The sequence below is a fragment of the Miniopterus schreibersii genome (assembly GCF_964146895.1).
Source record: "Miniopterus schreibersii genome assembly, chromosome: 9".
NCBI classification, from domain to species: Eukaryota; Metazoa; Chordata; class Mammalia; order Chiroptera; family Miniopteridae; genus Miniopterus; species Miniopterus schreibersii.
The window spans coordinates 65778079-65792364 of NC_138118.1; the positions used below are offsets into that span (position 1 = coordinate 65778079).

Here is a 14286-nt window from a genome sequence, read left to right on the forward strand (position 1 = left end):
ATATAAGACAAATAAGAGTTAAATAAGGAGAAAATTACTTGTTAATAGCATTATATTTTGTATATATTAACTATGTATATATTGTTACATTATTATATTTATTATTTTATTTTAACCAAGTAATATCCATTTAAAAATTTTAAGATCACAAATGGGACAAATACACAAACATAATTTAAAGAATAAATACAAATGTCTAATGAATAACTGAGAATATTTAGTACTAGAGAAGGTATTTTTACCTGTTGCTACCAGAATTCAAAATTAGCATTATATATTTGAAAAACAATTTAACTATATGTATTTAAAACCTCAAAAAGACTAAAATCAAACAATGATTTATATGCACATTTGCTAATTGAATAATTACTTATAGCGAAAGCCTGAAAGTACACACATATGATAATGGTTTAAATAAATATGGTGTATATACAAGAGAATATTATTTTCAAACTAATATAAAGAAAATTTTTTGCCTGGCCAGTCGTGGCTCAGCGGTTGAACGCCAGCCTAGGATCCAGGAGATTGGGGTTCGATTCCCGGTCAGGGCACATGCCCAGGTTGCAGTGGGGGGCATGCAGGAGGCAGCAACTCAGTGATTCTCTCATCATTGATGTTTCTATCTCTCTCTTCCTCTCTCTGAAATCAATAAAGATATATTAAAATATATATATATTTTTTAATTCTCACCTGAGGATATTTTTTCCATTGCATTTCAGAAAGAATGGAAGGAGGAGAGAGAGAGAACGGGAAACATTTATGTGAGAGAGACGCATTGATTGGTTGCCTCCCACACATGCCCCAGGGATCAAGGCTGCAACCAAGGTACCTGCCCTTGGCAGAATCCAACCCGGACCCTCCAGTCCATGGGCCGACGCGCTAAACACTGAGCAAAACCGACTAGGGCTAAAGAATTTTTAACAACAGGAAAATGTTAATGCTATAGCTGTAACTGAAAAAAAACCCACACATGTTATGAGACTGAACATATAGCATGAACCTCACAAAACACTATAAATAAGAGGAAATAATAGCAAAATGTTAATGGTAGAATGAGTGTGTGGGTGGATTATGAATGAATGTTCTTTTTTTTCTAAGTTTTCTATAATGTACATGAATTACTTAAAACATTATAAATAGAAATTTATTTACACAGACTTGTATTATCCTGTAGACAAAAGGAAAATTCTATCAATTGTCTAGCAGAATGGTCCCAAGGCTGGATTCAAGAGGGTATGAAAGAATGGGGTCAGGGACACTTCCCCATGGGGCACAGCTGACCTCCAGGGGAAGATCCAGTTCACCTTCACATTTGTGTGACCTTCTAGAATCGATTATAGTTAATTTAGCCAAAGAACACAAATATTTAAGGACGTAGTAGATTTCCTCAAATTTTACTTTCAAATTCTGATTTTCTTTTTTTTTAGCTTATTGCACGTGAAATGTCACAAAAGTGACAAGCAAATTAAGGAAAGGAAAAAAGACAGCTATAGTGTCACAACTTAAAACTTGGATATCTTTCCTGAGTTTTTTTCACATTAGTTACATGCTTAAAAGGGAAAATAATTCCTGTTTCTCCATAATTCACAAAATGTGGGTAACAACAAGGAACATGGGCCTTCTGTTTATGACTGACAAGAACAGAAGCAGGTTTGGGGGTTACTTGTGGTTAAATCCTTGAGCCTTGAAGAATAATGACTTGTGATAAAAACTTGGGTGGTTGGTCAATGGGGGAAAAGGGGGGACATTTGTAATACTTTCAACAATAAAGATAAATTAAAAAAAAACTTGGCTGGTTGGCCTGCTAGCTGGGTGACTCTAGGGGTGTTATGTCTAAGAATATATGTCTCCTGCACTATATGATGGAAATAATAATGATTGAACTAGATCCTAGAGTTGCTGTAAAAACGATATAAGATACTGTAGCTAAAGACACTTGGAGGACTGCATGAGTATAGCATAAACTATTACTATCTTTATTACATAATATAATGAAGAACATGGGAATACTCCAGATTAATTTAATCTTGATACAAAATTAAAATAATAATTCAGCATGAGAAATAAATTGGTAGTAATAAGATTCAATTCTCCTATGAAAAACATACATAAGAAAAAGCACATACAGTTCTTAGCAAGTTGAAATACCTCGACACATTTGGTTGGCATCTCAGCAGGTCTGTCAAAGATGAGAAATCGATACCACCCAGCAGCAAGGGAATGGTCACATATCAGGTCCTGAGTGGCTGACTGCTGGAGGTGCCATGAGTCAAAATGGACACTTCTGTGAGGGCTCTGAAGTAACCGGTGTCCCTCAGGAAAGCACTCCTGAGCTAGGATGGAAAGAGAGGTGTTTTTATGTAAGTGTGTTCTTCGTTAAAAAGGTTCAGTCCTCAATGAAAACTAATCCCTAAAAGAAAAATAAATCAGCCTAAATTGCACATAAAGACCACCTGAAATGTTAGGGTCTCTTAATAGTCAAAGATGACATAACTCGAACTTTTCTTAAATGTAATAAACCAATCAACAAACCCTTTAGAATGCCTTTTTGATGTCCTTAATGTATAAATTGGTTTGATATGGCCTCAAAAAAATTCCAGTCTGTCTTCCTTCTCCCTATCTAAGTTGAAGTGGGCATGTGATTCCCAGTATATACGTGGATTTTTTGGACAAGAAAATCAGGATGCTCGAGGAGTTTGGTGTGTTTGAAGCTACTGCTGTGCATCCACGTATTGGCATATTGCGTGTCTGTAATAATTTGTGTCCAGAGATTTCAGTGGGTTTGGAATGGTCCCTTTGTCTAGAGTACTCACTTTTTTCAAAATACTGTTTGTCTGGCACACCTGTGTAATTGAAGAAGTAAATCTGTCTTGGTTGCTAGTATGTATAGAGTAGTAAATTTGCTTGGGTGCATTTTGGTGTTGGCCATACGATTGAATTTACCACCACTTCCCACATCCTAAAAAGTTTTAATCATGGTCTGCTCTTCTAGCTGCTAATGTGGCCCAAGGCAAGCATGTGGGGTGGTTTCTCAGTGCTCCAGAGTGATTCCTGACACAGACGTGCGGGCCATCAGAAGCAGCCCAACCACGTGACATGGGAGTCCGTCCATCACTACCTGTATCAACTACACCTTACCTGTCACAGCTCTGAATCACACACTCAGTATCCCCATAAGGGAAGACAACAGTTAATTCTACCCCCGGGGAGCCTCACATTCTAGGGTCTCATCCTCTCATTGCACCTCTACCCAAGACTGAAGGCTACTAAACAACCGTCATTCCAATAGTTCCCTCCTGTCTTTGCATCGACAAATGCCAAGGGCTTGTATGAGGCTGAAAAACAGGCTTATCCAGAGGGACTCTGACACGAGCGTTGGACAATTTTTGGCTTCACCCCAGGCTTTCCCATTCAAAGGCCGTCTGACCTTGAAAGCGATATTTAACCTCTCTGAACTTAGGGATAATGATACCTAACCAACGAACAGGGTGTTGTAAATATTCAGTTAGTCTCAAGTTCAATTCCATTAGCCACAATCCACAGCTCCCCAGATCCTGAGGTGCCGCCAGGAACACAAGTCCAGCACAGGGAATGCTCAGGCGGTGTCAGGAGATCTAGTCCAGGCTCCAGAGCACCACGCTGGGAGCCGCGGAACGTCCACAGAAGGTTGGCTCCAGTTTAAAGGCCAGCAGGAGTCCACAGTTTGGGGTGTGGTGAAGAAGGAAAGTTTATTTAGGGCAAACCGCTCAACCGTAATACACCATAGCTGTGAAAACAGCGCTGCTGTGAACAGCTGGACAGCGCTTCTGCGCGGCCGCAGCTAATCCGCAAGGCAGGGATGCTACGCGGGCCAGGCCCTGTTCTGCCAGGCAGCCCCGCGCCCTCGACCCCGCCCCTCGGCCCCGCCCCTCGGCCCCGCCCCTTATGCTCCGCCCCCTTCTGCCGGCTCCGGGACTGTCCGCGGGGTTCCCGCCGCCTCTCCAAGGTCGCTCTGCGCTGCTCCGCGCGGGTCCGCTGCGCGCGGCGCGGCTCCTGCCCGGCGTCTGCGTGTTTCAGCTCTGGCCGGGGAAACGCAGTGTCCAGTCTTCGGTGGAGCCTATTTTGTTTTAACGTCATTGTCTTTTAAACTTTTCTTTGTCGCCGATAAATAAGTGGGAGGGGCGCTATTCTCCCCGCAGGGGTCTCGTTCACCGCAGCAAAAGCGGATTCTAACAGGTGTACAAAAGTATCACCACGAGACTTGAGTTGCTGCTTCCCTGTGGGGATAAAGTGCCCACCCACCAATATTCCGGCGGGGGGCGGGGCGGGTGGAAATCGTGCAGTTTGGAGCTGAACCCTTTTCGGATAATTCGCGTCCAAGTGCAGCTGGATACCTGCCCCGTCCAGGAAAAGTTTCCTACGCTAAATTAAAGGGACCTCCAGGAGCAGGACGTCAGCAGGAAACAAAGGCGCAAACGAACAAATAAAAACCAGAACCGAGGGTCTTAAAGCAAATGAGGCAGCAAGCTCCTGGGCACCAAGGAAAACTGAAGGATGCCAAGGCTGAAAGGTGGCCCAGGACAGCAGGTGGGCAGAGCAGAAGCCCGAGGGGCGAAAGTCAGATGCAGCCCTCAAGGCGCACAGGGCGCCCCGCGGGTCCCCGGAGGCCCGGGCGGCGCCCCGCGCTCCCCCCGCCAGCGCCCTACCTGGCCCGCCGGTGCCCGGCCCCGGGAGCAGCAGCGCCAGCGCCAGCGCCAGCGCCCACACGACGCCGGGCATCGCCGCCGCGCCGAGGGACGAACGCGCCGGGGGCGCACCGAGGACGGGCAGACCGCAGCGCCTAGGCCCTCCTGTCACCGGACTTCCCCGGGCGGTCCCTGCTCAGCCGTCAGGGCCAACGCTGGTCCTCGCTCCGGGCGCCGCCAACCTTTCTGGGCACCGCTGCGCCAGCTCCCGGCTCCCGGCTCCCGCCCGCGCGCCAAGGAGCCCCGCCCCGCGTGTCCCGGAGAGACGGCGCCACCCGCGCCGGCTGTGGGCGGGCTCCCAGGGTCGGCGGCGCTGCGCCTCCGGGGAGCGAACTCCCGGGACACGGCGTGGCACCCCTCTGGTGAAAGAGGTGTGGCCAGGCTCTGCTGAAAGGGGCAGTGCCCAGGTCACACCTGCGGCGGAGTTTCAACCTGGTAACCCCGGTGGCTTGCTTGCTCCCCAAAGGCGCGCATGCCCCTCAGAAGCTGGGCCTGCCACCTCAGGGTCAGAGGTGAAGGTCAGAGACCCCTGCAGCAGGAGTCCTTCCCTTCCTCCCCCCTGCGACAGGCTGTCAAAGGGGAAGGGGGCATTTAGGCATTGTCCAAGCACGCGGCGTCAGTCGTCGTGGATTTGCTGACTGACATTCCCAGAGCCCTGTCAGTGGTCTCATGGTGACCCAGGGACTCGGGGCCCTTCAGCACATGGTCACATGGCTCCCAAGGTTGCCCTGGGGATGGTCTCCAACCTGAAGTTGTCTTCAGAGGTGCGGTGGCCTCTGCAGAGGGAGTCCCCAACTTTAAGCAAACTGATTCTGCCTTATGTTATTAAGTAAAGCCTCCCTCCCCTAGGTTTTCCTTTGGCAGTCTCAGGTCTAGGGTCCCCTTATCTGCCACTTGGGACTTTGCCCTCAGAGCCTGAACCGGAGGGGAAAGAAGACACCGATCAACAGAGGCTCCACTGGGTGCCAGGGTTCAGGACAGTTCCACCCATGGATCTGGAGACTGAGGCTTGGACCAGACATGGTGCTAAAGACAGGAAGTGCCCAAATACAGACATGGGCTACTTTAAAAGTCATTTATCATTATTTTTATTTGAAAGAGAAATTGCCATTTAAAAGTTTAAAACCTTTTAAACTGTTTCCAAAAGTAGAAGCATTAACCCATCTTGGGGGGAAAAAATTATTTGTGGTTCACAAACCTTGTGTGGATGCCCCTTTTACATGCAGAGAAAGCACCCAGTCTTCTAGAACAAAAATGAAATGTAACTTTGGTGGGGGCAGGCAGATGATTTTTATCTTAAAATCCAATTGTGGAAGAACAATTTAATGTGAGTGGGAAGGATGAAGTCACAGAGATTTTTAGTGCTTGTCTTTTGTTTCAGCTTATAAAGCCCTAATAAAACAGGGATAGAAAAGTAAACAGTAATTGTCTCAGTCTATTTGTGAAATCACCAGGAATAAAGAAATGGCTATAATCAGGACTAAATTATAACAGGCTTTTTGTAAATTTGTTGTCCAGCAATATCTGTAAAAAGGCAATCAACGTTTATACTTTCTCAGAGCACGTCTCTTACCTAACTCCCAACAAACCCTGAGCATACAATTTAAATTATAGCAGGTCTTATTTTTCCCTTCCACTCTTGGTTGGTGAATATAATAGGCAAAGAATCAACTTTCCTCCACGTAAGTGAGTTAAGATGAAAAAAACCCCAAAAAACTGAAAACAATTTAAATTGTTTTTTAAATCTCCACGGAAAATTTATGTAAACTGGCTTTGGGTCTGCATAAATTTGGGGTTTAACTTTATTTTTAAAAAGGAGGAAAAAAACAATAGCTGCATGCGATCCAAATTATGCATATTGATGGTACTTGTAAAATGCAGTAAATATCACCAAAAGAGAAACAAGAGAGAATGTTGAGGGAAAAAGAAAAGACCTAATAAGTACAATATAACTTAAATGAAGAAAAAAGAAAAAAAAAAGCCTATCAGGAGAAAATTTCAAAGGATGATTTCCTTGGAAAAAAATCACTCCGCTCTTGTCAGGTTCATTTCCAAAATGGTGATGAACTTGTATGGGCGAAACCCCCAAATTCAGGGGGCAGAAAGACACAGCAACTTAAGTGTATAAACCCTGGGGTCCAGACACCTGGTTTCTAATCCCAGGCCTGCTACCTCTTTACTGGCTGTGTAACCTCGGATGGCACATTTCACTCCTTTTAACCTCATTTGTCTGTACACTGGTATGGTGGTAATAATGCCTACCCCAAAGAGTTTAAGAAACAAAAGTGTGTGTGTGTGTGGGGGGGGGGGGTGGAATGGGAGGAAGGGTCTGGGAAAGAGCACTTAGATACACGGCTGGCACAGAGTAGGAAACATGAATGCATATAATAGTTTGCTGTTAACACAAAGGTGCAATACCAATAATTATACCTGCTTTTATACATTGTTATTATATAAAGGTGTATCTTTTCCAGCATTGTCCTATTACAGTACACAGTATAATTTGGAGTGCCCTTACTGAAAACACACGTTTCTATAACATGAATTCCTTGGCCTGTGTTTTACTGAATGAGAGACTCTTGCTCTCCTGATACAGCTTTTTCGGGGGTTCATAGAAATGGTATCAGGGAAGAGGGTGATCTCAAGCTCAGTACTTGAGCTTCACAAATTAATGCCTTGGCTCTGGCATTTGTATTGGGGAAGCCATTGCTCCCAGAGACACTAAATGAAACAGACATTTCACTCTCAGCAACAGAATATTCCTTTTTGTTAAAAGAGGAGCCAACTAGAGACTCGATATGTTAGAGAAAACTTATTGAGAACTTCCTTTAACTGTGAATTTTATAATGTTTATTGTGGCATGCCTTTAGAAAATAATATGGCTAAGCTGGGAGCTGGGAGCTGCGTGCCTGGCATGAATGCTGGCTATGAGGATGAATCTTTCTATCCTCAGGTTCATAGCAGCTCTATTCATAATAGCTAAAGCATGGAAGGAACCCAACAAAATGTGGTATATACATATGACGGAATGTTATTCAGCTTTTAAAGGGAAGGCAATTCTGACAAGCTCCAGACATGGATAAACCCTGAAGACATTATGCTAAGTGGAATAAGCCAATCACAAAAGGACAAATAGGCCACAGCCGCTTTGGTTCAGTGGTTAAAGTGTTGGCCCACGGACTAAAGGGTCTGGTCTTGGGTTTGATTCTGGTCAAGGGCACATACATGCAGGCTCCATCCTCAGGCCTGGGGGGGGAGTGCTGGGAGCAACCAATAGATGTGTCTCTCTTACATGATGTTTTGTTTTGTTTTGTTTTGTTTTCTCTCTCTCTCCCTTCCACTCTCTCTGAAAAAAATGGAAAAAAATATCTTCAGGTGAGGATTTAAAAAAAATAAGGGACAAATACTGTATGATTCCACTTAAGGGAAGTACCTAGAGCAGTCAAGTTCATAGAAAATAGAATGGTGGTTGCCAAGGGCTGGAGGGAGGGGGCAATGGAGAGTTATTGTTTAATGGGTTCAGAGTTTCAGTTCAGAAAAAGAAAAAGTTCTGGAGATGGATGGTGGTGATTTGCACAGCAATGTGAATATACTTTTGCTACTGAACTATATACATTTTAAAATGCTTAAAATGGTAAATTTATGTTCTGCATATTTTGCCACAATAGGAAAGAATTTTTTTAATGAATTTTTTACTCATCAGCCGGAAAGCAAGCCCTTTATATAAACAGATCTCAAGGAAAGGTTTTACCCCTGATTAAGTTTACTTTGGGACATAAATTCATAATCATAGAGGTTGACAAACGGATTACATGTCAATGGGCCATGCAAAACTACAGATTGCAACATGGCGACATAAGCTTTACCAGCTAAGGAATGTTCCCATCTTATAGATCGGAATATTGTACAGAAGGCTGAGAAGTTACTTTTCAAAGATTTTGTTTCTGTCATTTTTATACAATAAAGACAACTTTTAATATAGTGTTTCAATTTAATATTCTTCACAATATGATTTAAAATAAGATTGGAATACTGAAGTTCCTTTGAATGCAGTTGGAAACAAGTATATTTTCCCTTTCATCCATGGACATAAGCAATACTGTTTGCATCTTAAATATATATTATAAAATACCTTTATAATTGAAATGGCTGGTTAGTAAGAGTCATGATTATACCTGAATGCTACCTTCAATAAAATATTGTAGCAGGTGGTAAAGCTGTGTGACATTCCTGTTTTTGTTTATATGATTTATGTTACCATCCTCTTCTAAATCATAGAGCATTTTGAGCCTCAATTATAACTTGTAACATATAATTAGTTAAATTCTATAACTAAAGTAGGAATGTTTGATACTATTAGAGCAGTAATGTTATTTAGGACGTGAATAGTTCGATTTACAAAACAACCTAATGGATGTCAGTAAATATAGTTTTCGTCCAACTGTCTCAAACACCCACCCTAATCCAATTTGAACTAAGTCAGAATTTTAGTAGCAATGGAGTTGTTGGGTCATATGATAAGTCTTTGTTTCATTAAGAAAGAAATGTCAATATTGTTTTCCAAACAAACTTGCTTTAAGAGGGAAAATAAATTTGCATATCATACATGTCTTCTCAGCTTTTATTTATTGTAGTTCTAAACAAAAATCCCTCAGAAATTGTTTGATCGAAAAATTAGGTCTCCTGTTTATTTCCATTATTTAATTTTGAAACTTTATTGGCAAACTTTTATAACACCTTAAGCCATGATTTTTTTATAAAACTACCACAAAAATCACAATGCATTCTATTTGATATTTAATGGAGTAAAATAAAACCTCCTAAAGATTCGTTTGTGTGAAATTGAGATGACACCTTTTGAAGTCAATCTTGAAAAGGTTCTCATGCTCTTATAAATATTGCACCTGAAAATATTGCGAATATTTCTTGAAATTTTCAGCTGCTTTTCTTCATGAATTATTTGTCTATTAGCAACCCTTTCAGACTTCAAATGCTGCTTAGAACACCAAAAGAAAACCAAAGCTTTACTGTATTTAGTCGTAGACAATATGTAAATAATTGGGTATGGCTGTATTATAAAACTATCCTCCAAAACAGACTCAGTTAGATTTCACCTGCAGGCCATTGTTTGCAGATCCCTCACAGATAATTAAAAGATTACATATGCTATTATCTACTTGCCTTGGACATAGTGAATTTCTTTCTTCCTTAATGTTTAAATGTAGGATCTTATTTTTTGTTCTATTAAAATATTTTAAACCTACCTTAAAATTTGTGTTTTCTTACCTACATAAAAAAATAGTAAAAAATATATTCTAGTTTTATCTAAATAAATCTAATCTAGAACTGGAGAAGTCATCTAGGTTAATGGTTTTTAAGCTTATTTAAGATAACTTATTCAAAGAAAATCGTATGTATCAAAGGCTTTCACTAATGTGTGAGTGGAAGTCCTGGTCCACCCACCAGCGAAATGCACTTTTCACTAATCCATTGTCTTTGATTTGGCAAGAGAGCTGGGCTGATAATATGGTGGTTAAGAATGTAGACTTTGTGGTTGGGCAGATCTGTTCTGGAAATCCCAGCCCTGGGCCCTGCTATGTCTCAGCATTCTCCTTTGTAACACAAAGAGATAAATGCATCCTCATAGGTTTGTGTTGAGGATTAAATGAGATAGTGAATGGGAAGCACTTAGCTCATTCCTGGTATATCATAATCACTTGATAAATGGAGCTATTATTAAATTTTAGATTGTAATGAAAATTTTGATATGTGGTGTTAAGAAAATACAGGACTGGTGAGTATCCCTTGGTAAACATGACGACTATACATACACATATATGCATTTTTTGTCTCTCTGGATCTATAGAATATATAGCTCTAAAAATTATTACATAAATCAGAATTGTTTAGCTTAGCATTCTCATGGCTCCTTGTCTCTACCCGCTGCTGGATGTTTTGTTGTTGTTGTTTTTAACTTATCTTTATTGTTGAAAGTATTACAGATGTCCCCCCTCTTTTCCCCTTTGACTCTCTCCACCCCGCTCCTGTCCCCCCCCCCCCCAAGGCTGCATGAAATTCTTATTTCCTTACCTGCCCACCAACCTGGGAGGTCCTTGAAAAAGATTGTGCGGGTCACCATGTTATCCGCAGAGGATGGGTCAGGGGCCGAGGCACTGAGGACACCAGAAAGTCCTTGCCGCATTAAGTGGAATACAGCAGAAGTATGAATTATGCTGCTAAGGAAGGGCAGGTCCAGGGCCTGAGAGGACGGCGTTGTTCAGCAGGTTCGTGGCAGAGTTAGGAAGAAGGCCCTCTATTGGTTTCAAACGACAGGGTTGCTTCTGCAACTCCGGCAGGGACCTGGCTTCCCTCCATTAGGGCACCAAACAACCTACTTAAAAACACCTGCTTTGTTCTCTAATGTTTTCCCCAGAAATATTTAAAAAACAAAACACAAAACCGAAGTTGACATGCAAGCATTTCCAATTGGATTTAATTGCCTACCGGGTCAACAAAACGCTGAGTTAATTACTCACATTCTCAAGACTCTGGCGTTTTTCAAGTCACAGCATAATCGATTCCAGTTACACTTGCTTAGCATGACACAGCCTGGTGGCATCATACCTGGACTACAGAATACCAGGCGATAAAGGCAACCTGTATTGGGATTAGGACTTGAGGCTGACTCGCACTCCCTTCTGTAACTGCACCGTGTTGCACTGTGACGTGGAAATGTACCGCACGTTCCCACACTGCCGTATCCCTGTTCGCCCCGTTTCCTTCCCGCTATTCCTTCCTGGGGAGATCCTCCTCACGATTCAGCTGCAGCACACCCGGTGAGAAGGGAGTTATAAATTCCATGCCGAGGAAAGTCAGCCATCTCTACAGTGTCACATTCTTTGCTCTCTAAGCCCCCTCATTGTTGCACCCATTAATCTTCATTTATAGCTGCATCGTAATGGCCACGCTGTTTTAATAAGCTTTATATGTCTCTCCCCAATGTTAAATATGATGTATTTCTTGTAACTAAGCAACATTGGCAGGCTGTGTTTGGAAAACAAAATGCTGCTGAACAGGTGGTACCAGGGCCGTAAAGCAAAGATGGCATTTTTATAAGGATTAACCTCAGTGGCACCAAGCTACGTGAAAGTGGGCAGACTGACGTGGCTGTGTGCTGTGTGATTCCGCTTGTATGTCGTTATTGCAAGGCAATGCTGCCTGGTCACAGAACAGAGGAATCGTTGCCAGGGATGGCACGTGAGACAGCTGCTGATTTCATATGGACAATATGAAAGGTATATTTGTGGGGAGATTTCTGTTCTCTACCTTGCTTATAGAGGTAGGTGCGCACCAATTATGTTTATGAAAACTCTCAGAACTATGTACACAAAGAGGGTACATTTAGTGCATGAAAATTATGTTATTTTAAAGGGAGAAAGAAAAAAGAATTAGGAAGCAGCCACATGAGTGACTCACACACATAAACCAGAATCTTATCTGTGGTCAAGCTTTCCAGCTCTGCAAGGGGCGAGGAGTCCAGGGGGGCTGCTGCCTGCATCTTCCTCTTGACCGAGGTGCTGGGACAGGGGGATCACTTTGTACTCATGTGGTCCCTGTATACTTCAGGTTTATATACTTTTATGTACTGACATTAAAAATTCACAAATTAAAAAAAATATATAACTCACAAATAACCTCACTCCTGAATATCAACCTATGAAAAATATGTCCCAAATTTAGTAAAATATGGAGCAAATAAAAGGCAAATTCTGAGATAATACACATAGCTATAAATTTTGAATAGCTCACAGAATTCAGTAAAAATAAAGAACAGCAACTAAAGGGTCAATATATTACTCTCACCTGAAATGACAAAGAAGGGATGTGGTACTATGCCTAATTTCTAATAAGTCTCTAAATGATGGGGGGGGGGGGTGAGGCTAAATGAGGAACGACACCCTCAATAAAACAAAATGGTTTATTAACGTGTGTGTGTGTGTGTGTGTGTGTGTGTGTGTGTGTGTGTGTGACGTAGGGGGTTTGGAAGACAGGAGAGTGCTTTTATTGTGTGTGGTACAATGCCTTGGTGTTGTCAAGGTAGAGGAGCCCTACTTCCTGGCGAGGCTTTGGCAGGGTGGGGGCTCTGCCCTTCTGCTCATCCCCTGCGGTGGACATTGCCGTGGTCATCATGGCTCCTTTGGTTCTCTCAGTTTGTTGCTGCTCCACAACTGTTTGGAAACTTTCTTTAGGGTGACCTTGGCCTTTCAGCATAGACCTGCCCTGAGCCACTCTGTTAAAGATTCTGCCCCCACCTGTCTCTCTTCTCCCTTTCCAAATCTAGAGGAGTCTGGCTGGAGCATAGCCATGTGTCTTTGTGTTTGTGTGGGTGACAGGTGGAGGGGAACCCACTGTCTTTGTCATCTTTCTCTCAAAGCTGTTTTATTCACTCTACAAATTATCTCAACTTAAACCTTGAGAGACTAAAGGATCAAAGCCTTGCTTACTTACCTCTAAATGTCCAGTGCCAAATTCAGTATTTGATATTGATAATAAATATTGTTTCAGCTGAATCGAACTGATCTAAAATGTATGAAACTCAAGCTACTTCTGACATTCACTGCTGTATAACTCACTGGTGCGTATTAGTCTTGATGCAAACTGTAGTGCTCTGTTCTTACCCATAGGTGGCAGAAAGGCCCTAAAATTAAGGGGTAAATCGTCTGTGCATAGATATAATTGATCACAAAGCTTAAAATGATACTTTCTAATTTATATTTGAGTCTTTACATGAAAAATAACTACATAAGCTTTCATTTCCCAGGAACACTAAGAGGACTAGAACACAACCTGTTAAGCTGAGAGGCCCCTGAAGGGAGTGCTTTTCTGTCTTGATTACTCAGTATCTCCAGAATCACCTACAAAGCCTCATTTTCTCACTCCTTCCAGACTGTTGTGCCTAGAGTCTGTCTGTCATGCTGGCCTCTGTCTTTTTGTTTGATGGTCGCTGAGTGAAACTGTGAAGTTGGTTAGATTTGTTTGGGGTAACATTTTTTCCTCTTCACAGAAGAACTTTTCTTCAGCTCTTTCACAAGTTTTTATCACTCTTTTCATTTTGGTCTTCCTGAAGTATTTATTAATTAATTTCTAATAAAGTATTAGTTAAATCTTCTGAAGGATTTGTATCGTAATACAAGGTAATCTTTAATTTAGTAACAGAAGTTAACCAAAGGAGTGTAAGACCTGTACACTGAAAATAACAAAACATTGTTGAAAGAAATTAAAGAGGGCCTAATATTGGAAATTCATCCCATGGTCATGGGTGAAAGAATATTGTTTTTTTGTGTGTGTGTTTTTTGGTTTTTTTAATATATCTTTATTGATTTCAGAGAGAGGAAAAGGAGAGGGAGAGAGAGAGATAGAAACATCAATGATGAGAGAGTCATTGATCGGCTGCCTCCTGCACGCCCCAACTGGGGATCAAGCCCGCAACCCGGGCACGTGCCCTGACCGGGAATCGAATCCCAACTGCCTGGATCCTAGGTGGATGCTCAACCGCTGAGCC

At 42.2% G+C, this 14286-nt stretch overlaps 1 protein-coding gene across 1 annotated transcript in view; it reads right to left on the reverse strand.

The window, feature by feature from the left end:
• Positions 1 to 4758, reverse strand: part of VWDE (von Willebrand factor D and EGF domains) — a gene marked incomplete at both ends in the record, with an annotated part of 62386 nt that extends 57628 nt beyond the window's left edge. Inside the window, 2 exons of the mRNA XM_081146978.1 lie at positions 2149 to 2333; positions 4686 to 4758. Of these exons, the coding sequence (XP_081003104.1) occupies positions 2149 to 2333; positions 4686 to 4758 (258 nt within the window). The remainder of the gene's footprint in view (positions 1 to 2148; positions 2334 to 4685) is intronic.
• Between the last annotated feature and the right edge of the window lie 9528 nt (positions 4759 to 14286).